The following is a 26,517-nucleotide window of genomic DNA, read 5'->3' on the forward strand; positions in this document are numbered from 1 at the left end:
AACTGGTCTTGAAGGAATATTTACCACAGTAGTGTGAAATACACTCTCCTGAAAAAGTAGGATCTCCATGTCTTAAGGATTTATGTTTAATTTTGCCAAAGCCTCCAATTTACTAGTTATGATACATTATCTGTAATCTCATCCATAATAATATGTCCTTCTGCTTACCTCCTCCTTTCAGTTCACCTGCTTCCCTCTCGCTTATTGACTGAGATCCACGTAAGGACCTTACCTACTGTGGCCTGCAGTCATCTCTGTAACTTACCTGGTGCTTCAGATCCCCGAGACTATTTTGATTGATGAGACAGAAGCTGAAATGCTGTAACTAGAGTTATATCTTATATTCCTAGCACTAGCTATTGCAAGAGCTATGATTTTGTTAGAATTATGTTCATCTCATCAAAGACACAAAAGCTCATAAGCTCTTTTCTTCAGAAGTAATAACTATCCTCTCCTTCAAAGCTCTTCATTTTCCAATGTCTTGACATCATTGACTTTGATCCTATAAATAAGTTAGGCTGATTTCTGCTTCTTTCCTATAATGCTACTAGAAAAAGGATGAAATATTTTTCAAATGTTCTTTAACCTATTTATAGTTATTTAGTCACTTAGATTGTGCAGGTCCTTATTTTATAGATAATAAGAGAGTCCAAGAGAGTCAAAGTGGGTTATTTAAGTTACCATAGTTAGAATAAGTTAGTTGTAGGTCACTTAGTTTTGAGTTTTTATTATTATAAATGTAAAATATATAAGAGATCAGAATAATAGCATAAGCTTTAATGTTTTGCCATAGTTCCTACACCCACACACACACACTTTTTTTTTTTTTTTGGTAAGTCATTTTAAAACAGAAATACAGCTGCTACTTGGAAATCAGGATTAATGCTCAATTCTTACCTTTTAATAACTGATTTTTATAGTAAGGATTTAATATACTGATGACCTCCAGTGATCTGTGAGTGATCTTTTTAATTCATAAAATAGAAGCAATTAATATGGAGCTAACCGAAATGTTTACATATGAGGATTTAAATTTTAGAGTCTCCCTGATTTCAACATTGATTCTTAACTAAAGCTTTTGTGTATACATACTACTTGATCTGATTGGCTAAAACTTTTGTGGATCTGATTTTATCATGGCCAAAAGTATTGTATTCTGTGTATGTAATTTTGTTGTTATCAAACATCTAGCTTAGAGATATTAGAAATTATTACTTCAGAAGCTGCTTTCAGTTACATTCTTTTGTATTATCTATAACAAGCATGCATTACCTGGGAAAACCATTTAGCCACTTGGCATCAATTCCCACATCTAAAAACAAAGGCAGCTCTGTTGCTTCAATGTACTCCTCCGAGTGATGTCATGAAGGTTAATATTACATTTCTCCAAACAGCTCAACAAATAATAAAAAAAATATGAACATTACTGAGAACCGGGTTGAAAATGTATTTGAGGCAGAACAAAGTGCTATTATAAATTACCAGCAGCCTATTTTATTTTGTGATTATTGTTTCCTGAAAGCCTTGAGACCTTTGAGAAACAAACAAAAATGTAGATGCAAGGAGAAATAAATAAAAGTATAAAACCAATAGCAACTTATTTATTTTTTAACATAATTTTAATTTACCAGAAGAAGCACAGAGCTGTCCAAAAATGGAAGGGTTAATGCTTTCCTTGCCACACAATTGAAATTCATCTGTGAGGCCCCTGCTGATTTTTATTTCTTATAAAATGACAAGAGATAGACATGAGCTGCAACATTTGACGCCTCACCTGTTGTTGTGGAAAGGCCAGGAAGGCAGTGAAGCTCGAACACCTCCTGATGTTGTAAGCCTACTTTCTGATAAGGGAGGTGATTTTTAGAAAGAAGGCCTTGAGGAATTATTACAGTTTTCTCCTCCAGTTCTTAAAACATCATGGTTTCATTGGCTCTTGATCGCTGGAAATCATCTTAGTCACCTTCTAGTCAAACACTTCACTGCCCACCTGAGGTAACTGAGAGGAAGGCTCGTTATGTGACTTCCCCAACACCATACAGACAATCAGCGATGGAATGAGAACCAGAGCCCAAGACATTAGTGTATCTAATCAGAAGTATGCTAGTGTATGCTACAAATGTGTTGCATTATATGAATCGATAGGCAACGTGGAAACAAAAATATCTCAGTGAGCCTCTAGAAGGAGGTTGTGGGTAGGCCCAGCCTATAATTTATGACGGTAAAACAATTTTTTTTTCCTAAGAGATCTTTTATGATCCCAAGGTCATAAAGATATTCTTCTAAATTAACTTCTAGAAGTTTTAATGTTGTTGATGTAGTTACTGTGAAGCTGAAGTGTTTCCCTTCTGATTGAAAACTTTTTGAGGACAGAAAGCTATATCCAGAAATGTGTATTCTGTGCACTTAGTGAAGTCACGTCAAACTGGAATTCATCATCAACACATTCCACTACGTAATCGTGGGGAAGAAAAGAAAAATGCAACTAATTTGAATAGTATTTTCAATCTTCCTGTTATTCCAGTCAATGAATTGATTTATGACTGTGCAAATGTGAGATAGACTACATCAAACTGGTACCCTTCAGTCGACCTTAGTTCCCCTGTAATTATCTGAGTGTGAGCATCTCAGTATGTGGTTTTAAGATGTAAATTCTATGTCCAACGTGGCTTCTAAAGCAACAGAACTACTTATTCTGTGTTTACTGTGAGCTTTTTTTTTTCCCCCTGATGCTCTATGTTGAATAACTGAAAACACATTTTGAGGTGTTTAAAGATTAACATCCAATCAGAGTTACAAATGACCAAACCTAGCTATTCTTAAAGATTTTAAGTTCAAATTATGGCTTTTTACCTGTAAATTCTAGTAGACTTTATCATTTTTAACAAGTGTTTGAGTAATATTGCATTTTATATGCAAAAGCAGTTAATTGACATACTAAAAAGGAAACAAGATATTAAATTATTATCAGAAGTTTAGTATGTTTGTAGGAGTTATCTACTATAAAAAATCTTAAGTGTTCAACTAATGCTCAAAGCTAAAAATAGATTTTTAAATGTGTTCAGTTTTATGTTTTCTTAAATATCTCAATAATATATATAATCTTGGAAGCATGTCAATTTTACATAAAAAGTCTAAATTATTTTTTTCTTTTCTTTTTTCTTCTCTTTTCTTCTTTTTTCTTTTCTTTTCTTTTCTTTTCTTTCTTTTCTTTCCTTCTTTAGCAGCAATGTCTACAAGAGCCAAACTGTGGAAAAAGTCTAAATTATTTACTCAGTTATACATCTTAAATCAGAATAAAAGAAGTAATCTTAAATAGGTCACACATTAATTACAAAGAGTATCAATATGCATCAGTTCTTTTAACACAAAGAAATGATTCCCTAATTTTTGATCATCTTAAATACTTCTATGCCTACATATTCCTAGATTTAGAAAGCAATTATCTTCTAAGCTAACAACAGTTGTTTATTAGTCAGAGGTTTTGACTGGGATGATGGATAGATTCTCATTTGTAGCCATCATAGAACATAGCCTTATTTATTTTCTATACAAGGACTTGATAAATTAGAAAAGAGATTGGTTCATTGTTGTTATAGCTCATATAACTCACCCAGCCCATATAACCAACATTTCTAACATTCTCTAGATTCATGTTACCCATTACACAATTTTTCTCTCTGAAACTCCAATGATACAGTTTTAATATTTGATTACATTTTGCATTTATTGACTCTTTAAGATATTTGAATGAATTTGTCCAGCTTTAATATTTCTGATTTTTACAGAATCTTGTATTTTCTCACATTATTTTGGTCTGGTAGGAAACAGGATTCTTATGGATATAAAATGATATCAGAGCAGTGGGATTTCTATATTACAAGAGTCTTAAAGGAATGTAACAACCCAATACAATACATAAAGCTTTGCATTTAGTTATGTTATCTCTTTGGTCTCTGTTTTTTGGATCCTGGCTTGGGGAAAGAACAGTTGTAAAATACATTTTTAGTGAATTGGGGAAATCTGAATATGGAATTGATATTAGATGTTATTATGTATTAGTTGTAATTTTATTGAGTTTAGTAATGGTATTTTGGTTATGTGAAAAAGGTCCTTTTTTTCCCTTAAGAAATGTGTGTTGAAATATTAAGAACCAAATTGTCTAAAACTTAATACCAAATGATGCAACCATCACCATTACCACAACAATAGATTGGTGAACCAATAAGGAAAATAAACCAAAAGTAAAAGAAAAATAACATCTACTAAGTAATATGTATTACTTTACACTGGCTATCTCCCTTTCTAGTCCATAAACTCTGAAAGTAAGGACCATGTTTGTTTTGGTCACCACTGGATCCCCAATGCCCTGAGTCTGAAACTTAGAAACTGCTCAATAAAAATTTTTTGGAATGAATAAGTAAAATAAATGAATTAATTAACAGAGGAATTTCAAATAGTAGGGGTACTAATAAAGGTGCTCTTTTATTCTTGGGCAATGTTGGTATTCAGGCAGAATATGTCAGCACGGTGTCTCTTCTGATTGGCTGGTTCTTGTGTATGACTTTTCATAAATATTTTGTATATTATCTCTATCAAGAAACATTTTCATTTGAAAATAATCATACAAACTGCCAGTTATTTAGTTAATTACAAGGAAATGGGCATTTAAAATGAATAGATTTTATTATTAATTTGCTATCATTGTACTTCATGAAAAGTGAGAGGAAGTTAATATGCTAACATATCTTCCAAGCTCCTTTGGTGGAATAAAATGTACACATGTCTTGAAAATGAAACTGGTGAATTATTTAAAAAAGGCTTTTAGAGTGACCTAGTTCAATCTGTCAGTACCCCCTAAACTAAGGTGTTAGAATAAATGTTTAAGCTAAACACTGTAGATCATTTAAATTCTATAGATTACTCAAGAAAACCCTCAATAGAAAGACAAATGAGAAAAGTGGGCAAAGGGAAATAAATGAACACTCTGTGTCAGAGAAAATTGGAGTGGGTTTTTCTCTTAGGAACAGCCTTGAGCGTTCATATTTTCTCATGGTATACATCCGCATCTTTAGTCATAAAATTTCTGAATATGTTCTTGATGGCTAAACATATTTCCTTCTTTGTTTGAGGCGTTATTCTGAAAGTACATGGTACATTTTATTCTTTGTTCAGCAAGACAAGGACACTGTATGTTAAAAAATGTATATGCACGTAATAATGGATATTTCTGATGAAAGTTTTATTTTTTCACTTTCTTTTTAATATATATGTTGCCTTTAATGTCCAGGTGAAACATGGAAATAAAGAGTACAGAGTTTCAATCTAGACATCTCATCAGAAAACATGGTTCTTCCTTAAACACTCATGGTTTCCAGCACTTTAAAACTTATGATTGTGGAAGGTGAACTAATAAATCCCTTTTTCTAGAGGCAAACTCGTATATGTAACACTTTGAGACTTCACAGAGCAGGACAGTTGCCTACCTGTACAAATTCAGTGCCTTTTTGCCCCAGCTCTTCCCTGGGTCTTGTTGGTTGCTTCAAAGGTCTTTATTCCTTTAACCTAAACTTTGGTCTCTGCTAAAATACACGTATTTCTTCTCCTCCCCTTTCCTGGGAACTCTTTAAACTGTTTCCAGTCATTTAAAGTATAATGAACAGTTTCTGATCTTTTCTGAGGCGCTGGCTTGTGTGGGTGATACAGAAGCACCGGGAATGTTGCTATGCCCCCTGTAGAAGCCAGCTCCTGTGCAGAGCAGGTGGCCAATAAATTCGGAGGAGGGCTGATGATGAGAGAAGTAGGGCAATCACTGATGCCGAAGGCCCATTTCGTACTTTTTAAATCTATGATAAAGCAATCACCTTTAGTTTAGTGAAAGAAATGCTAAGTCTTAGCATGATGATTAAACATTTGAAGAGATGATGATTGAATTTTCTATTTTTCTTCCCACCGAGAAGTATCATATAGATGGTCTATATGAAGGCAATAAAATTAAGGAAGTACGGACCTGATAAATGGTTGAATCCATTTGTTTCTGTAAAAGTTACTTCTTGAGAGTAGATGAAAGCACTTTGACCATGTTCACTTTTTCTCAGGTCACAGGGTGCTATTTAATAAATTACTTTTCTCAGGCACTAAGGGACACCTTTATTCATTTGAAAAGGTTAATGTGGTTGTTCAAAATGTCCAAGTTTTTCTCAGAGAATAATTTATGCACTGGAAGTCTGTTTTATTTGGGAAATGCCTACATAATGTTAAAAAAAAAAGTGAAGTACAAATTAAAAAGAAGTAGATCTGGCAGTTCATAACTAAAGCAGTCTTTTCATTTATATGTATTGTTTATACATCTCTGACCACTCCATTTAAAATTTTAATACTCCCATCCTTCCACCCCAGAACCTCCTATCATTCTTTTTGCTCTGTTTTTCTCCATAGTGCTTATCACAAATATACTCTGTATTTTACTTACGGATTTTGGTTTCTTCTGACTTCCCTTATTAGAATGTAAGTTCTAGGCAGACAAAAAAATTTTCAGCAGCCCCCCTCCCTGAATAGTACCAGGCATATGTAAACATCCAACAATACTTAATAAATGAATGCAGGAATAAATCTATCTTGATCAAATTTACTAAGTGCCATTTTTCCTTTTGAGTCGTATAGGATTGTTTTCTAGAAGGAAATGCCATGCAACAGTTGAGGGTAGTTTCTGGAGTCATTGCGCATCGAATCTTGATTTTAATACTGGTTATCTGTTTAACCTTGGGCAAGTTACTTGACATTTCTGTGCTTTAGTTTTCTATCCCTAGAATAAGACAAATAAACTACCTATCTCATGGTTAGATAACATTAGCTTAAAGTGCTTAAAAAAAGCCATTGTGCTACACAATCAGTCCTTAGAACTCACTAGTATTATCATTAAGCCAATCTGTGAAAAGAATAATATCCTTTAGGGCACTCACTGCCCAAGTGAAATAGTCATGACAATTATGTAGATATTAAAAATATTTTGCCTTAATCATCAGAATTGTTTAGTTCAAGGCATATGTTAAGCATACATTATTAATATAATTTACTTTCTGAAAATTATTAGAACATTAATTGTATTTATTTGACAAACTCCAGCTAAGTCAAACAGAGTAGTGTAATAATTCCAAAGGTCAAGACTGGGTTTTGAATTCTACTCTGTCATTTACTAGATTTGTGACCCTGAGCAAGTCACTGAAAAACTTTAGACTTCATTATCCACATCTGTAACATGGGTAAAAATAAATCTATGTTAGTAGTTGAATATTAAATACAGCACAGTGCCTGGCACATAACAGATCACAGTAGAAGGAAGGTCAAAAAAAGATAATCGAATGTGCAAAATTAGTTAACAGTGTTTATGACAGAACCATATCAATTTATATAAACTAGAGTGAGAGTTAAAAATGAAATAACATTTTTCTGACTCGTTCAATCTTAAGCAAATAAGTCCGAATTCATATTTTAGAAGAAGTAACCATTTTAAAAAGAAAATTTAATATGAGAAACATGGACATATTTGACAGCAAATCACTTAGCCCATGATTTCCTTTGTATTGCTGCATATAAAACACAGAGGCTTTTAGTACCAGTTTAAGGATGTGAGTATCTTTTTAAAATGAATGCTTCTAAATTCCTTAAAATTCAGTGTTGGCATATAATTCTCCTCTCCCTCCTTTATCCCATCAATTTATATTTATGAAGATATTAAGCTAAGAAACATGTGCAAAAAACTTGTGCACAGTTATCTCCAAGGTTTTTGTTATCTAAGAACTTGTTATTAATGTTTTGGATTATTGGCTGTGTTAGGCAGTCCTGCACACCCTTGTTAGCACCAAAGTTGGGGCATTGGTTGCTGCACTTAGTTATGGTAGAGAAGCCTTTGCTCAAGCACAGTTTGCTGGAGCCAAGATGGGACAGCAAGCACCACATGTCACACTAGAGTGGACGAATGGAAATCAGGGTCTACTTTGTGATGTGAACCTCGAATAAGCTTTTTTTGGCTAGACCAGGACTGGAGTACACATATCTAGAATTATACCTGCCTAGGAACTAGGGAGCCTGAGCAAACAAGACTTTACACGTTAGTGAATGTAAAGAGCTTGAAAATAGTCCCAAACCCAGGCAACCCCATTTCAGAACTTTAGGAGCTGTGGCAAGACAGCATGTCTAAGCTTGCCTCTGTAAGTTGATGTTCAGGGTCTCTGTGTGCAGGGGAAATGATGAGATGGGATTGAGGGTGGGAAGTTTACATGTTAATAGTTCATCATTTTGCTTTAACTTGCAGGTGAATTATAAAGAGCCTCCCAAAGTCCAGATCAGTACAAATTCCATTATAAATCTAATAATGTCATTCAACTACTCAGAGCTGTTACTAGCCCATGGGACACTTTGTGTTGAGCAATCTAGCTTCAGAGCATGCGGCTTCTCCAAAGAACCACAGGCCCTATCACTATCCCTTTTTATTGAATGTACTTGTGAAAGTGTCACTTGCATATCCATATGTGGTGACCCTGAAACTGATATTTCAGTGCCTTCCGTATGTCCACACTATGCTATGTTCTTTTTCCCCTTGTTTTTTTATTTTTATTTTTTTATTATGTTCAATTAGCCAACATATAGTACATCATTATTTTTAATGTAGTGTTCAATAATTCATTAGTTGCATATAACATCCAGTACTCATCATACCATGTGCCCTCCTTAATGCCCATCACCCGGTCACCCCATCCCCCACACTCTCCCTTCTATAACCCTCAGTTTGGTTCTCGGAGTCCATAGTCCCTCATGGTTTGTCTCCCTCTCTGATTTCTTCCCATTCAGTTTTCCCTCCCTTCCCCTGTGGTCCTCTGCACTTTCTTATGTTCCACATATGAGTGAAACCATGCGATAATTGTCTTTCTCTGCTTGACTTAATTTCACTTAGCATAATCCCCTCCAGTTCCATCCATGTCGATGCAAATGGTGGGTATTCATCCTTTCTGATGGCTGAGTACTATTCCATTGTATATATGGACCGTATCTTCTTTATCCATTCATCTGTCAAAGGGCATCTCGGCTCCTTCTGCAGTTTGGCTATTGTGGACATTGCTGCTATGAATATTGTGGTGCATGTGCTATGTTCTTTATGCACTTATAGTTTCTAGTCTTGTGACCATCATCCGGATTTTCAAATATCAAATCTAGAGAATGACTGGGGGGGGGGGTTGGCCATAACTGGTGATATCAAAATCAGTGTATATTCTGTTGAAGCAATCTTCCTTATACCTCTCTCTTCATCAGAAAATATTTCTGAAGGGTTTTAATCTTCACAACAGTACTGTGAGTCCTGTTCAAAGTGTGAGGGAGAGAGGCGTGCCACTTTTGGGCAACCTCAAATCAGATCTAAAGTTGCAAAGCTGAGAGTTGGCCAGCACTATTGGTAGGCTGTTTCAAATAGCATGAGTTTCTCATCCATTTTTGGGAAACATAGATGTGTCCAGTTTGGTCTCTAGTAGTAATTCTCAGTTTTCACAATTAGGGCTTTTTCTCCATTTAAAAAAATAATTTTCTCCCTCATAATGCCCATATTATAAAATACATCTTCTAAGCAGATTGCATTCACCACATAAGAATTTGTTTATCCATTTCAGATGAAAAGATCTGTTAAAAATCTGTTAATTCATAGGGTGCCTGGGTGGCTCAGTTGGTTAAGTGTTGGACTCTTGATTTTGTCTCAGGTCATGATCTCGGGGTCGTGAGATCAAGCCCTGTGTTTGGCTCTGTCCTGGGCATGAAACCTGCTTAAGATTCTCTCCTTCTTTCTCTCTGCCCCTCTCCCTGCTTGTACTCTTTCTCGAAAAAAAGAAAAAAAAATCTATTAATTCATAAATGTAAAGAAAAACAACTGATGGTAAAAAGCAACCAAAATAATACTCAATTAATTTAATAACAGGTGATATTTAGGTAGTGTGAGCAGCAAACGTTACCAGAAAGACCTGGAGTTGAAATCTGGTTTCTCCACGTGTTTTCCATGCTACTTAAGCTTCCTGAGACTTATTTGTCTCTCTCTGTACATGGAGTAATAACTGCAATCTCATCCAGTTATTATAAGGCATATGAATGAGAGACAATAGGCAAATGATCTGGCTCACAGTGCCTTCTTGGTGCAAATTGTCCACTCAGTAAGTGTTATATTTCTCCTGTGAAAGAATATAAAAGCTAGAGAGCGTTTCAGAATAAAAATCACTCATCAGTAAAAATTCCTGACTCTGTGAATCCCAAGGGGAGGAAGACATTTCTAGATTAGAAGACAACAGTGTGAGTCTAGAGTCTCCAGTGCCTTGTGGGAATCAATGGAATCCATCATGATAAGGGCATGGCAGGGTGTATACAGTTAGTGTGGGGTGGGACGTACTGCTCAAAACAAGCTACTCTCTTTCCTACCAGTATCCCAAAGACTCGAAAGGAGCAGGTTTCTTGTCTATTTGAAGGGCCTTGAGGAGCTAGACGGTGACACCGTAGATGTGGCCAAGAGAGCCCAGGGTCTGGATCAGCCACTTGGGTGAACTTTTAGTTTACCAAATGTCCCAGGGAATCAAAAGTAACCAGACATATGGCTGTTCTCCCGGAAGTCATGAGGTTGGTGCCTGAATAGCATGTTATAACGCTGAAGGAAGGAAACTCCTGTTGAATTAATATTTTTTCAGTCTATTTTTGAGAGTAAACTCATGCCTTCCTTTCCCACATCCTTACCAAAGTGACTTTGTTCACCATAAACTTGTTATACTAAAATGATGGTTCAAAAGCAAGATGTATTTCCTTCCTTTTGCTAAAGACTTGATTAATCATCTAAGGGCAGATCTTTAAGGGCAGCTAAAATACCAGTCCCCCAAACCCCAAGCTTTTAAAATGCACTAAATTATTTGAGTAAACCATTTACAATTTTATTTTCTTTTTGCTTTTTACACACAGACCAAAACCACCAACCCAAAGGATTTTTTTTTTCTTTCAATGCACAAACTGCTCTGAGAGTTTGGAAGGTGTTTTAACTTTATCTGGCCAAAAAAAAGGCATCTAGGGAGAAAAAAAAACCTGTTAAACACCAGACTGGTGTTTAATTTTCAAAGCCAATTTGTATTTATTTGTTCAACACAAAATGACAATTAAAAAATCACTTTCCATTACTTTCTCCTAAGAATTCAAGGTGTTCATTTATCTGTATTATCAGTTCTAATTACCCATCAATGAAAAGTCATTGGTGGAATCATGATGTCAATCCACACATAGTATTTTTCTATTTTTTTTTTGCTTTATCCCCGTGTTTCCTGAAAAAACAAATGATTCACAAACTACTGATTTTGAGAAGCAGCACTAGTCTAGAATTCCTTTGTTGAGGGGAAATTTTTCCTGACATTATTTAGCTATTAATAGTACGGAGAATTCTTTGAAAATCATGTATCGAGTGTTAAATCTCTCTTAATTTACTTATATTGGTATTTTAAAGTGTAAAGTTGTCTCTACGTTGGTTGGTTTGTCTAGCTATGCTGATCTAATGTGTTAAATATTTGGTTTGAGTTCTTCTTCTTATTTATAATAGATTTTCTTTTGCAAACTTTGTGACCTGTATCTTAGTTCTTTCACTACAAAAGTCTGGATTTGTCACCCATAGCAAACTGACACCAAAGAACAGAAGTAATTTTCAAATATTGTAACCAAAATTTCTGGCTCGCTGCTGATAATTATTTCTCATAATTCTTAGACTTTAAATGAGCTTTGCCTGCATGGATACAGCCTGCCAACGTATTCAGCAGTGAGTTCAGATCAGCCTCAGTCTTTCCAGCAAGAAGGAGTGAAGGCTGGTGATGTACACATGAAAAGAACTCTTTCCTAGGTTTTGCAATGGAACGAATATGGTTGCTGTTGCTTCTAACAATTGGAGTACTTCTGGGGTCTGCTCAGTTTAATGGCTATAACTGTGATGCCAACCTCCACAGTAGATTTCCTGGTAAGTCTGAACCTAATCTCTTCTCTAATTGTATCTGCAAAGAGTGATTATGTTTGAATAGTAAGGCCTTTAAATACATATGGAAAATGGAGGGAGGGGATATCTATCTACATTAAGTGGATATTAACAAATGGCAAATGACAAAAGACATTTTTCTGGAGTTGTAATTTATATCCACATTAACATACAAAGTGTTCATAATGGTTAATATTATTATAATGGCTGCTCACAAATGTGAAAAATATTGGTTATTGGGTGATAGAATCGGGAGAGGCTAATTTCATCAAAATTTGCTGAATTGATGCCCTTTTTTTCCTCAAAAGTTAATTCAGACTTTCAAAACTGCCCTTATATGGTAAGAGATTTACTTAGGAATAATACTTAAGAAAATGATTGTGAAATACCATGCATTACTCAAAAATATTATTTCAATGGTGTGTTGGTCATTACCAAAGTACACAGGCCAACTTGAGAATGCATGGCCCAGCAACCATCAATGTTGTAACAGATAGGAGATTTTTACGAGATTGATGGACATGTCCTACAGGTTCCTACAATCTGCACTCAATGAGAAGTAATTCAATCTTTCATTTAAGTATTCATCATTTTATATCAGCTAAAGTTATAAAATCAGAGTTAAACATTTACAAAATAAAGACTAGACAGTCTGAAATCACTTTTCCAAGTTTGCCATGCAAATTGAAATACTTTCTGCCGTGTTTTACATTTTCCAAACTGGCCAGTACTCCTGTGTTCAGAGCATGCCAGAGAGAAAACACACTTGAGTAATCAGTAGATAGTTATGTTTTTGATGTGGGAGTTCTAATGCACCCCAAGAGAGGTAATCTGTATTGCTCCAGAATAAAGATCCAAGCGTGTAGGAATGCATTCAGGAGCCCAGACCTGCTACACAAGTGCTTGGCAGGTTAAATACGACCTGGAGGTCAGGATGGGGAATGTCTAAAGGTAAGTCTGGCAAGGTGTCCTAAGGCAGAGTTATTAATGATTTTGAGTACCACAAAGGAGGGCTTTTAAAAAATATTTTTTGTTATGGAAAATTCAAATATATACAAAATTCAAATATATACAAATATATATTCAAATATATACAAAAGTAAAAAAGCATTCGTATTGATCATCCAGCTTCATCAATTATCAACACATAAATTTTGCTTCATCTCTCTCTTCTTAACACCCCCTCTCTGGAATAATTTAAAGTAAATTCATTATTCATGCTTCAGAATGTGTATCTGATGGAAAAGAACTTAAAATCTTTATACTTCATGTATATGTCTAATAAACTTAATGATAATTCCTTAATATATCATCTAATACTCAGCTAAGTTGCCTCTAAAACATCTACATGGTACATTTGTTGACATGTGTCTTCAGTGTATTTTAATTTATAACAGTTTTCTGTTCCTTCCCTTTCTAAACTGTTAAGTAATGTGGTCATTTGTTTTGTGGAATTCTGCCTTTGGGCTGGTTGACACAGCTCTGGTGTGTCATTTAATATGTTCCTCTTTTCCCATACACCCTGTAAAGTAATTAGAGCTAGAGTTTTGAGTAAATTCAGGTTCGATTATTTTGCCAAGAAGACTTTATGGGTTATTTGTGTGAACTATTCTGTCTTTATTTTGTAGGTAATGAAGAGCCATTGTGTCCTTTTAAACATATTCTTTTAAGGATCTGACCTGGTCACATTTTGCTTTAGAAAGCCAACATTGGGAAAAGTGAAAGATAGAATCAAGTTAGAAGAAACCAGAGGCAGAGAGAAATGTCATGAAGTAGTGTCAGTGGAAGCAGCAGAAGCAGACAGCTCTTAAGAGATATTTTGGTGGTGGACTCAACAGAGCTTGAGAATTGGTTCAGCTGGGGAGGTGAAAGAGAAGATGATGACCATGTCATAAACGATGTCTTGTACTTGGATAACTGGAAGGTGATATTGCCAACTGATACCAAAAGTGTAGGGCACTTGCATGTTCTAGAAAGAAAGTTTGGGTTTGAATATAATAAGTTTGAGGAGCTTCTAGAATTTATAATATAATGGCAGCCTCTATCCAGTAGTAGGAAAAAAATGGACCTGGGTCTGAGGAGAGAGATTGAAACCAAAGATAGCTGTGTAGGAGCTGAATCCTGTGCAGTGAGTGATGACTGGGGGACAGGAAAATAAAAGGTAGGAAAATAGACTATTTTAGATAACGTTGGTGGTGAAGGAAAGAGGAGTAAACTGAGCCAGCAATTTAAATAAGAAGAGAGGATTTGGGATTAGAGACTAGAGACCATTTAGTATACCTGAGTAAAGGGAATGTATTCAGAGATTGGGAATAGCAGTAAAGAAAGAATTGATGTGATGAGGAAAGAAAACATGGAGGAGAACAAAGGTACAGGTGGAGGACTTAACCTCGGGAAACTGGTAGCTGTTTCTCTGATTTAGGAGAGAAGGAGAAATAAAAGACATGGGCAGAGAAGTTGAGGGATGCTCACTGGGGAGAGTCAGGACCCGGAGGCCTGGCCAGGGTGGGGAGGACAGTCAAGCCTTTCCCTGTTACGGGTGGAAAAGAAAGCCAAAATGTAAAAAGATTGCTCAGCAGAGAAGATCTACCTGATGTTATACTTACATACTTGTAAAGGTAAATAAAACATGTAAATGAGCCAGAAAGTGGCTAGGACAGGATAAGGAAGTATTTTTCATATGGGAAATTTAAAAATTATGTTAAAACACTCATTTATAATGGTGCCCACTGACCACCTGCATCAAAATCACCTGGGAGAGTTGTTAAAAGTGTTTTACCCCAAAACTGTTTACTCCACTGTTTTACCCCAAATACATAGTGTCCAAATCTCTGCTAGTGGTGCTGGGATTCTGTATTTTAAACCCTGCAGCTGAGTCTAATGCACATTTATGGTTAGGAACAACCGGCGTAGTTATACTATTATTTTCTTTAGTCCGTTATTCCAATTAAAAGCACAGTCGTGTGTTAGGGGAATAAAATTAAAAACAAAACCTCCTCACAATCCAGAAATGCTCTCCACGGGATAGCAGAGATGAAAACACTTATCATTGAGTAAGCATTAAGCCAGAATGTGAGGCTTATCATAAACAATCCATCAAGAGATTGCAAAGACAGAAAGAAATCTTAGTCTTTTATATAGCCAAGCAGATGCAACCCATTACATATGTTTTCAAGATAAACAATAACTAGTCCTCAAATAAGAGGACTTGACAGCACCATTTGTCACATATAGTTCATTCTAAATATACCTGATAATTGGGATGACCATCTGTGTTAGCATATTGGCTTTATCTAGAGGAAAAATAAACTCCTATCTTTACAAAAGGAAGTGCTTTTGTAATTTGGAGCCACGCCCCCTCCGAAGTTAGGCTCCCACCCTCCCACAGAAACTGTGACACAGAGGGGCTATTTTCCTTGATGTTTACATTTCCAAGAGATGGTTCCCTGATCCTCAAGAAAAATGCCTGGGTCATAAAGCTGACAGCAGGCCTGTCTAGTCTTGAAAGGATTTATATACATTTCAAGGAGGGGAGAAAGTACTTAGAATTACAAGTTTTCTGAGTTTCTTCCTTTATTTTAAACAGGGAGGAGTAAACCTCTTATTTTAATTTGTATTTGTCCTTATACATGTTAGCACTTCTTTTTTTTTAATGTTTTTTTATTATATTATGTTAGTCACCATACTACACCCCTGGTTTCTGATGTAAAGTTCGATGATTCATTAGCTGCGTATAACACCCAGTGCACCATGCAATGCGTGCCCTCCTTACTACCCATCACCAGCCTATCCCATTCCCCCACCCCCTCCCTTCTGAAGCCCTCAGTTTGTTTCCCAGAGTCCATAGTCTCTCATGCTTCATTCCCCCTTCTGATTACCCCCCCCTTCTTTATCCCTTTCTTCCCCTACCGATCTTCCTAGTTCTTATGTTCCATAGATGAGAGAAACCATATGATAATTGTCTTTCTCTGCTTGACTTATTTCACTTAGCATTATCTCCTCCAGTGCCGTCCATGTTGCAGCAAATGTTGAGAACTCGCTCTTTCTGATAGCTGAGTAATATTCCATTGTATATATGGACCCATAGCTTCTTAATCCAGTCATCTGTTGAAGGGCATCTCGGCTCCTTCCACGATTTAGCTATTGTGGACAATGCTGCATGTTAGAACTTCTAATACTGTCCGGCTCAGACAACAAATATCCAGGTTTTCCAAATGTACACAGACGTATACACTCACACACATATTATTGCAATGTAAAATCTATATTAAAAAAAAAATCTAAGATCCAGATAACTCCTAAGTCCCAGAAGAGGCTTTAAGTTTATATGGGTATTATTTTTAAGTAAGCACATTTTTGCAGGTCGTTTGCAGAAGACTGGAGTGAGCAAATAAAGCCTAAAGGTTAATTGCTCACTCCCCTCTTGACTTGTGGCTTCTCTTCCACATCAGGATCACCCTTGATGTCATCAGGAGCTCCACAAGCTGCTCAGACACTAAGCAATGGGATAGAATGAGAATGAGTCTGGCAAAGGAGAGGGGCTATCTAAATGCAAACTAATGTTAATAATGATGAAAGTAATCATCTCACCCTATCTGACCTTCGCTGTTTCATGACATTAGAACTATTTTCTTTAATTTCCATGGCATTTATCCTTGGGCCAAGGGAACTGCCATGGTCTAATTCATTTTAAATTTAAAGGGACACCATTTAATTTTAAAGGTACTTAACTCTTGGCTCTCCAAGCTGATAGCAGGGAACAGACTTACACCGTACTGACATTATGGTAGTGCTCTTCCCAGAATAAAATCAAACCACAGTTGCCTTTTAGAGTACCATGGAATTATTTAGCCTAAATTAAATATATGGATAAATGCATTTGGCCTCTGTGACTGACAAATACCTTCTGGAGCTCTCTCCCTTTTTTGGAAGATAGTAGCATGTAAGGGTTAGCCTCTAAGAAGTCTTTAATGATAAAGGCACAGTCAAGGAAAGATTAGGCTTATGGCACCAGAAACTCTTATAGTGAACTAACCACTCACGGGAAACCGAATATAAGTCAGTGTTACACAACTTGTCATTTTGTATTCTATTTGAAATAACACTAATAAGGAAGAAAACAATGGATTCCATGTATTGAGTGATATGCACATTACTAATTCTTTCTTGTATTCCTTATGACAAACCTATGAAATCTTTTAACACCATTTCACAATGGAGAGATTGAGGATTAGCATCTGTTTAATGTTGCAAAGCTAGAAATTGACAGAGAGATAAAACTAAGACTCTTTCCATCAAACCAGGATGCCTTAAAGTGAATTTTTGAATACTAAGTTTAAAAAGAATCAAAATGGGAATTACCACATTAAACAATCTGAAAAATCACATAGTAGGAAAACTTGTTTAGCCTTTTAAGTCCTGCTTGACTAAGGAAATCTTTTTTCCAGTGATAGCTATTAATATTTCAGTAAATATCAGTGTCCCTTCCATGGGAAATGAAATGAAGAATCACCAAATTAATTGAATTTATGGGTGGGTCAAGCAAAATGAACTTTCTAATCTTGTGTTAGGCTCTGCTTAACCGTTGCATTATCCTGTGCCCAAAGTAAGAGTGGATAATGGAATAATTATTCAAGGGAACATGTTTTGGACTTTCTGTGGTAAGAAAGGCTAACTCTCCTGTCTTCCTGTGTAGTTAGTAGTGTTTTGGTGTCCAAGTTGTCCAGAGGATGCCTGCCTTCCCCTTTGAACCTGTGACTGCCATTACTACACCAGATGCAACAGAAGAACTGATCCAGGAAGCGATTGCTGATCACTTCCTGATTAATCTAAGTGATAAAATGCAGTGGCAGGAAGAGTAATTAGTCAGCAGGTTCAGTGACTTAATAGTTCAGAGTCCATACCCTTCTCTATTTCAATAAAGAAGTTCTTTATTGCACGAATTTTTCGCTTCCTCTGCTTGTATAAGTAAAATCTATTTGCTTTTTCCTGCCTGAAAGAGATGACCAATCTCTTCTGGTTCCAAGGAATGTAGAGCAGCTAGTATGAATATGAGTCTGCAAAATTTGCCTCAGACCGCATCTGAATTTCCTGCAGCACTAGAAACAACAGCTTGTATTTGCTAATGAGAAACAGATGTGAAAAACCAAGGTGGCGAGAAACCTGTTCTGTGTAGAAAGGAAACTTGAATTCCTAATCCACCTTCAGTTCTCCATCAGCTGCTGGTGTTTTGTGTGGATGAACTATCAATAATACCCCTTTAGGACTTCTTGCTCTTTTAGCACCAAAACCTCAATATTGTATAAAATCTTGTTGACAGGAAAATCAACTTAAAAAAATGAGTTAAAACAATGAACATAGCATCTGTTCTCTAAGCAATTTTAAGTTTATATGGTGCCAAATATTTCTACTCTCGTTTAACAGAGATAGAAATGGAAATGATATACAAGTTACTCATAATCTGCTAAAACGGCATAAATTAGTTTTGGCATGTCTATTGGAGTTCAGGAAGTAAATTCTTTCCAGGTGAGATTTCTATGGCACTACAAACAATGTACCCTTCAGCATTATAAAGGCTCCCCTATTATATTTAATAGATTTTGGTTCACACTATCAGTTTCAATGCGATGCTACTTTGAAGGGCATATAGGCCAGCCCGTGAATAGAGGTGTAGTCACAGTCACAGGATTACCCGCATCTCCATCCAGCCTACACAGAGCCTCCGTTGCTCACAACAGTACCCACCCCCACCCTGTGTCTCCTTCGGTCTGGGGAGAGTGCCCAGAGCATACTTGTCATTTGAGGTACTCCTCCAGTTATTAAACTGCCGTGGTTTCTGCAATGGGGGGAAGGAGAAGACCGATCCTATTCCCAGCTTTGTTTCACACACAGCCACCTGAGCACTAAGATTCTTTTGGATTCAGACTCACAAAGCTTTTAATGAGCCCTCTTTCACTGACATTCAAAACCAGTTGGTTCCTCAGACAAGGAAAGGAGTCAGGATTCATCTCCATGATTCCTCTCCTCCTCTCTCTTTCTCCCTCCTTCTCCCTTTCTCTCAACCTTTTTCATCCAAACTTCTTGTCAGCATGTATATCATACAAATAGGCATTTGGTGGGAGTGCTTAATCCTACCAAATAGAATCCACCCTAAGAGTTAGCTTCTGCCCCAAGTATATAGGTGTGACTAAGCAGTTCAACTAAGAGACTTGCACCATTGGCACCACCTGGGGTCTTGTGAGGAACACACAAATCAGCCCACCCCCCACCAAGATCTACTGAATCAGAATCTGCATTTTAATAAGATTCTCTGGTAAGACATATGCACAGTAAAGCATAAGAAGAGATGGTTCGAGCATGGTACTCGTGATGTCTTGCTAGCTTTGTGTTGTTACATAACTACATTGTGGGTCAACCCCAGGTGGTTGTCATGCACTTGCTTGCCATTGATGACAACAGGAATCAGCACATCTATCACTGTTAAGGGAAAATAATTTAAAAAAATCATTATTAGTAACGAGGCAAGATAATTAGTTACCAAGACTAATGCATTTTAAAAGGTTAAATACCTAAACAAAAATAGAAAAAATCTGTTAATTTCATATTATTTAATGGGTTGAATTTTCTCAATTGGAAGTCAGAAAATATGTGACATTAAAGATATTGATGTCTGACTAAAACTCTAAAAACAGGAATCATCTCAGGCCCTTGGCAGAGTACAGATAGGAAATATGAGCTCTGGATGAACAGTCAAGATGACACTGGATTAATTGCACACATATTTTCTTTGTGAATCTTGGAAATGATTATTAAATGTTAGAAACCACGTATGCTGTTTGTGAAGGAATTGAATTAAGCATGTTTTAATAGACATTTGCTGCATATTTGTTAGGCACTTGGGGAGTTCCAGAGCTTTCAATGAGATTATAATCTACTGGGAAAGCAAATATCCACTCCCAGATAAAATGTAAGCAGTTCAGTACCCACAGTTGAAGGGATGCAAGATTGAGCACAAGAGAATGATTACCTTCCATTGGGAAATGAGGGAAAGTTTCATTAATGGGCAGCTTAGATATTATTTTTCTGTTCTCAGCTTTTCTATTCTCCAAATATTAGACACATATTTCTGACCACCTGTTGTACATTTCTCTTTTTCTTTCCTGTGTTCCTTATCTCAGGGAACTACCCAGTCACCCACTAAAGATAGAAATCTGAGTATCAGTTTGACATCCCTCTCTCTTCATGCCATCATCTAATCAATTTCTTATAAATTTAGCCCATTAGAATGATTTCATTTCTATGTATGTATGTATGGATGGATGGATGTAACCTCCACACCCAACATGGGGCTCAAACTCATGACCCCAAGATCAAGAGTTGCACGCTCCTTTGATTGAGAAGCCAGGTGCCCTGGAAGGATTTCATTTCTTCTCAACAGTCCCTTCCAAACACCTCTCCCTTACAGAGGCATGGTTGTATACAACATATATATAAGCCTCTATCATGTCTTTATCAAGCTGCTTTATAATTGTCTAATTTTTCTGTCTCCTCTAATCAAACATGAGCATCTTGAAGTGAAGGAGTGTTACTGATGCCTTTATCTTCAGAGTCTAACAAAGAGACTGATACTTAATATGGATACAATAAGTAGTTTAAAAAAATACTTTGTTGACATGAAATAGCATACAGTTTAGATCTTGAAAATAAATAGCAACAATAGCCTCTAGCTTATATAAAACTGATGCCACTGATTTTGTTTTAAAGATTTTTATTTATTTATTTATTTCAGACAGAGAGAGAGAGAGAGAGAGGAAGAGAGAGAAAGAGCACGAGCAGGGGGGAGGGGAAGGGGAAGGGGCAGAGGGCGAAGTAGATTCCCCGCTGAGTAGGCAGTCCAACATGGGGCTTGATCCCAGGACTCCGGGATCATGACCTGAGCTGAAGGCAGATGCTTAACTGACTGAGCCACCTGGGCACCCCACTGATTTTATTTTAAACTCCCATGCACCTCATCTTTTTTTTTTTTTTTTTAAAGCACTGACCCCAGAGTTGCTGATTTTCATGTGGAGATTTTTACATTTTCAGATCAGTAGTGAAAGAATATTTTGAGCCACTGCTCTGTGGGGCTGAGTACCAGCCTGCAGCCCAATTTTTGGGGGGCATCACTATGTTTTTATCACAGAATATGTGTATGCAAATTATTTGAATAATGTTTTGCTCTGTGCTCTTATTATTCCAGGGAATAATTAGAGAATGTTAAAATAAATATTCTGATGTTAGTGAAAGTAAATGTAGATCTCAAACTTAACAGTGTTGAGGTGAGATGAAGATCATTCAGTCTATCAAAAGCTGAGGATCTTTAGTCCCATCTGGATGCCGTCGGATTTAAGCTAGTTGAATGTAGAATTGTTGAGAAAAAGAACAAAGTTAGATATACTTGTTAGACATATGAATGATATGCTGCAAATATATTGTCAGTAATTGTGTCTAAAGGGAAAAGTGTAGTTAGGTGTTCTAGAAATGGAACTTTATTGGGAATGAAGAAGTAGAATGAGATTTTTATTCATATGTATAGAATTGGATTCATCCTTTCTTTATTCCCATTTATATGGACTCTGTGAGCTCCAAATATGAGCACTTCATTTTCTTTCTTTTTTTTTTTAAAGATTTTATTTATTAATTTGACATAGAGAGACTGCCAGTGAGAGAGGGAACACAGGCAGGGGGAGTGGGAGAGGAAGAAGCAGGTTCCCATCGGAGGAGCCTGATGTGGGACTCGATCCCAGAACGCCGGGATCACGCCCTGAGCCAAAGGCAGACGCTTAAGGACTGCGCCACCCAGGCACCCCTGAACACTTCATTTTCTATGTGGTGAGATAGGTGGTTGATAGTGTGACAGGATGTTTAAAATTTGCATAATTTAAGAAAAGTTGAGACAAACTCATGGCCTGATTGTTAGGAGAGAGAAGTGCAGAGCATTTCTTTATTTTTACCTGAATTTGATTTAAGACTGTATTTTTTTTTATTCTTATGAAAAACTTAGCTTGATTGAAATATCAGGGGAGGGGCACCTGGGTGGTGCAGTTGGTTGAGCATCTGATTCATGGTTTTGGCAGCGGTCATGATCTTGGGGTTGTGGGATTGAGTCCCATGTCAAGCTTGGTCCTCAGTGTGGACTCTGCTTGGGACTCTCTCTACCTGTCCCTGTGCCACTCCCCACTGCTTTCTCTCTAATAGATAAATAAATCTTTAAAACATCGGGGGAAAATAGCTATTTTGGCAGTATAACTCCACATAAACTCTGTAAGCTGGCCTGTCATTATAAACATGCTTTGTATCTTTAAACACAAAACATTAGAAGTAAAAATCTAAGGTATTTATTCCTTGAACTTGTTTTTAACTTGTACTCATTGAGTTGTTTAATACTCAAGTGTTGTTCTAAAGGATATAGCAATTCAGGCCAGAGATTGGACAATAAAAGGGCTGAACAAATTCAGTTGTTGAGAGCAACTGTTATTCACTAACTCTGAAAAAAAATTTCTCTTCTTTTGGCAGAAATTGCCCTTTGGCAACTTAAAGTATCTTTCTCCCTCCTCAAAGCCTCACAAATGGAAAAGTTGTGCTGAATGGATGTCTTTAGTATCTACAACCAGGAAAAAATGTGTTTCTCGGAAGGGATGGTGAAAAGTCTTTAGAAAACTGGGTTAGGATGGATTTGAACAGATCTCTTTTCTTCCACTGCAAAAAGGCTTTAGCTTGTTATCATATCTCCTAGTGGGATCCGCTTGTAGCAAATTCAGTTCCATTTCAGGAGTTACAATTCTTCAGTTAAACGCAGAAAGCTGAAGAGAGCTCTACATCTGGACAAAGTAATCTTTGCCATTTGTTAAGCTATTCTAAGTATCCACTAATTCCTCTCAAACAAAGGTGAAGAAGCTGAAGTCTTTAGTTGGTTTAAATTAAGGGGAATGATATTTCTCCTTTGTAACATATTTAATGATGTGTATTCACTTCAATCCATTTGTGAAATTCCAAGTAATGGAGTGATACTAATTCTCTATTCCACGGGACAGAAAGAGAATTATTAGTAAACTCACTGGTGGCTAAGAATCTGATCTCAAGTTGAGGGAGATATTTTGTTACCTCACAGAGACCATTTTGTATGAAAAGGCTTCCTGTGATTTTGCCAGTGTGTTTGTCACTTGGTCTCCTTTTCTGCCCTTTCCTTCTTTGTGTTTTAAATTCTCATAAAAACAGAACTGTCCAGTTCTCAACCAAACCTGAACATATTTCACACCTGTGTTGTTATTCACACTTCCCTTTGTGTTATAACATTTCTACTCCTTTAAATCGCTGACTCTCCTCCGGCTTCAAGACTCAGGTCAACGGCATCTTCTCCAGGAGGCTGTTCCTAACCAGCCGGTCTGGGTGAGGTTCACCTTCTGTACTACCCCGGAGCTCTCCGCCTGATCTTTCTGTCGAACTGGGCCACGTCTAGCTCCTCTTACGGACTATGACGTACTTGAGAACAAGTACCACTACTTTGTAAATCCTCAGGGCAGTCTATTGTTCCAATACTTCATGCGATTAATTAATTCGTTAATTAATTAAATAGTCACATCAAAGAATATTATAGCTTCCCGCTTTCTGAGACGTTCAGTTTATAAAGAAGACAAGTAGACAAATACATACATGATTCTAAGGCAATATGATGGCATAACGGAGCGGCATAATTTAGATTTGGGCTCAGGAATGTCTTTGGGGAAAGGAGAAGAAATTTGAGACCTGACGAATGAATAGGAGTTAACCAGACAAAGACTGGGGGTAGGAAGAGCATCCTAAACAGAGAAAAAGGCCTGATTAAAGACCTAGTACAAATCTGTATTAGGCTTTTTAAAACGCTCACAGCATTTTGTTGAGGAATAATTTATATGAAATAATTTTATTTATTTGTACCGATTTTAGTTTTAATTGCAGCTTGTAATTTTGACGTGCGTGTGTAGTCATGTAACTACTACCCAGATCAAGATAAATAACATTTTTATCGCCCCACAGATTTTTCTTGTTTCCCCTATTCTAGACTATTCCACCCCAGGAAGTAACAATTATTCTGGTTTTCATCACTCATTGTGATGCTTTCAAAGAACTGAAGAAAGTTCAGTGGAACAGAGGTAGGGAGCAAGGGGGATGGTAGAGAGGTGTGAATGCAGATGTAAAAAGATGGCCAATCATGGAGAGTCTTGAGGATCTGGTTCAAAATTTGGAATTTTGGCACTAGTAAAATGAATAGCTGTTGAAGACCTGAACATAGGTGACATGATTGGATTCATGTATTAATAGCTCTACTAATTAGGGAGGGTTAAGAGTGGAGACAAAGGAACCAGTTGGGAAGCTAACATAATATTCTAGGGTAAGAGATAATGGTGGCATGAGCCAAGGAATAGCACGTAGATGGAGAACAATCAATAGGTATAAGATCTAATTTGGAGTTTGTAGACACTCAAACATTTATCAGAATGAACTCTATTATTTAGTAAAGAGCATCATTAAAAGTTATGCTTGCATTTAAACAGCTAATGTTGCTGAAAGCTAATAGAGATATTCTTCCAATTTTAAGCAGTATTTTTTATTTCCTGTGTACTTCATAATGAATTCTACCTACAAAGGGAACATTGCTTGGAATTTTCTATAATAACTAGCCTAATATTTGCCTGTTGGCCATGAAAAAGATTTCCCATCTTTCTCTTCATCTTTAACCATAAAAAAGATTTTCTCTCTTTTTGTATTGAGTTTACAATCATAACCAAACAGAAATTTTCATTTTTACTTTTCACATTCTCAAAATATGACTCACTTTGCCAGTAAAACCCAGTATGGAGAATGAATACTCCAGAGAAATATGCTGTTGAGCACTGTTACCCTTAGATTAGATTTGAGGTATCTAAGCCAGTAATACTATGCCAAAAAATCTTGAATGACATTTGTATATTACTTAGGTGAACATCATCTCATTTGCTAAAAATATCTTTTAGTTTGCTTGCTTTTCCTTTTTTGAACAAATGGGTTTATTTCTCCGAATAGCTTAGTCAGTTTTTGTTTTGTGTCCACATTTTGAAAACCTGATGCTTGTTTTAGATTCTTTAAGTGGTAAAATGGAGTGTTAGAAAGTGGTAAGCTTACTGTATTAATTTCCTAAGGCTGCCATAACAAAATGCCACAAAAAGGGTTTTTTAAAACAACAGAAATTTTTTGTCTCAGAATTCTAGAGGCTAGAAGTTGAAAATCCAGGTTTCAGCAGGGCCATGTTCCCTCTAACACTCGGGGAGAATCCTTCCTTGGCTCTTCCTAGCTTCTGGTGGTGTGTCGGCCATCTTTGGCATTCTTTGGCTAATAGATGCATTGCTCCAATTCTGTGTCTTTGCATGGCATCCTCCCTGTGTCTGTCTCTTCACATGGCATTCCTTTTATAAGGACAAAAGTTATTTTGGATTAGAGACCCACCCTATTCCAGTGTGCCTCATCTAAACTAATTACATCTACAGTGACCCTATTTCCAAATGAGATCATGTTCTGACAGACTGGGGGTTAGGACTACAGTCTATATATATATATATTTTTTATGACAGGGGAGAGACATGATTCAACTTATAACAATTACCAAAAACAATAAAAGTAAAATCTTCTGCCACTGGGAAAATGCCTCCCAACCCACCTCTCCATTTGCTACATATATTTTCTTCATTATATGTAGAAAAATAACTAAATAGAGATATGAAAAATTTGTGTGTGTGCATGCACTCACCTCTATAGACCTAGAATGGAGCCCATCACTGATAGCTCATGGAATAGTCATGGAAGCTGTGAAAATTGTGTTTTGAATTTCCATGTCTAGCTCATTCCCCTTATTTTGGCATAGTCATTGGCAAAATTTTCTTAGAGCAGGCTATGCATTTTTTTTTGTAGTATCAGCACATTTGTTTTCATTCCTTTCTTTCTAGAGTAATTTAATATAGGCCAAATAAAACAGAATTCTGACGGACAGCTTCTGTTTCTCCACCCTGGATAAGATGGGTTACAAAACACCAAAATGCTCAGCAACATGGCTTACAATGGATTTTAACTGCTTCTCCCTTATACTTGGGAAGATGCACCATTTGTAGTGAGTCTCACTACTCTGGACAGGCTATCTGAATAATTCAGTTACTCTCACTCTGAATTTTTTCTGTAACCTGATTTTTTTTCCACTCAATTCTCTAATCATTCTGTAACACTCAACTGACATTTAATGCACATCCACTGTATACCAGGCACAAAGAAACAGACATATTTTCTAACTCCTAAATAACTAAATCCAAGACTATTTTTCATGGCTACTTTTCTTAACAACTCTCACATTGGATTATGGTTATGGTATATTCAACTATAGGAATCAGTTAAACAGATTGAAGGGATAAGTGAATACATTAGGAGATGTTGAAGTTATTCTTGTACCC

At 36.5% G+C, this 26,517-nt stretch overlaps 1 protein-coding gene across 7 annotated transcripts in view; it reads left to right on the forward strand.

The window, feature by feature from the left end:
• ZPLD1 (zona pellucida like domain containing 1) overlaps positions 1-26,517 on the forward strand; it is a 265,892-nt gene that overhangs the window by 206,077 nt on the left and 33,298 nt on the right. For all 7 annotated transcript variants that reach the window (XM_034657659.1, XM_034657665.1, XM_034657669.1 and 4 more), the window contains one exon: positions 11,765-12,010. In XM_034657659.1, coding sequence (XP_034513550.1) covers positions 11,905-12,010 — 106 coding nt within the window. In that variant the 5' untranslated portion in view covers positions 11,765-11,904. The remainder of the gene's footprint in view (positions 1-11,764; positions 12,011-26,517) is intronic.

This window comes from Ailuropoda melanoleuca, chromosome 1, assembly GCF_002007445.2.
Source record: "Ailuropoda melanoleuca isolate Jingjing chromosome 1, ASM200744v2, whole genome shotgun sequence".
NCBI lineage: Eukaryota > Metazoa > Chordata > Mammalia > Carnivora > Ursidae > Ailuropoda > Ailuropoda melanoleuca.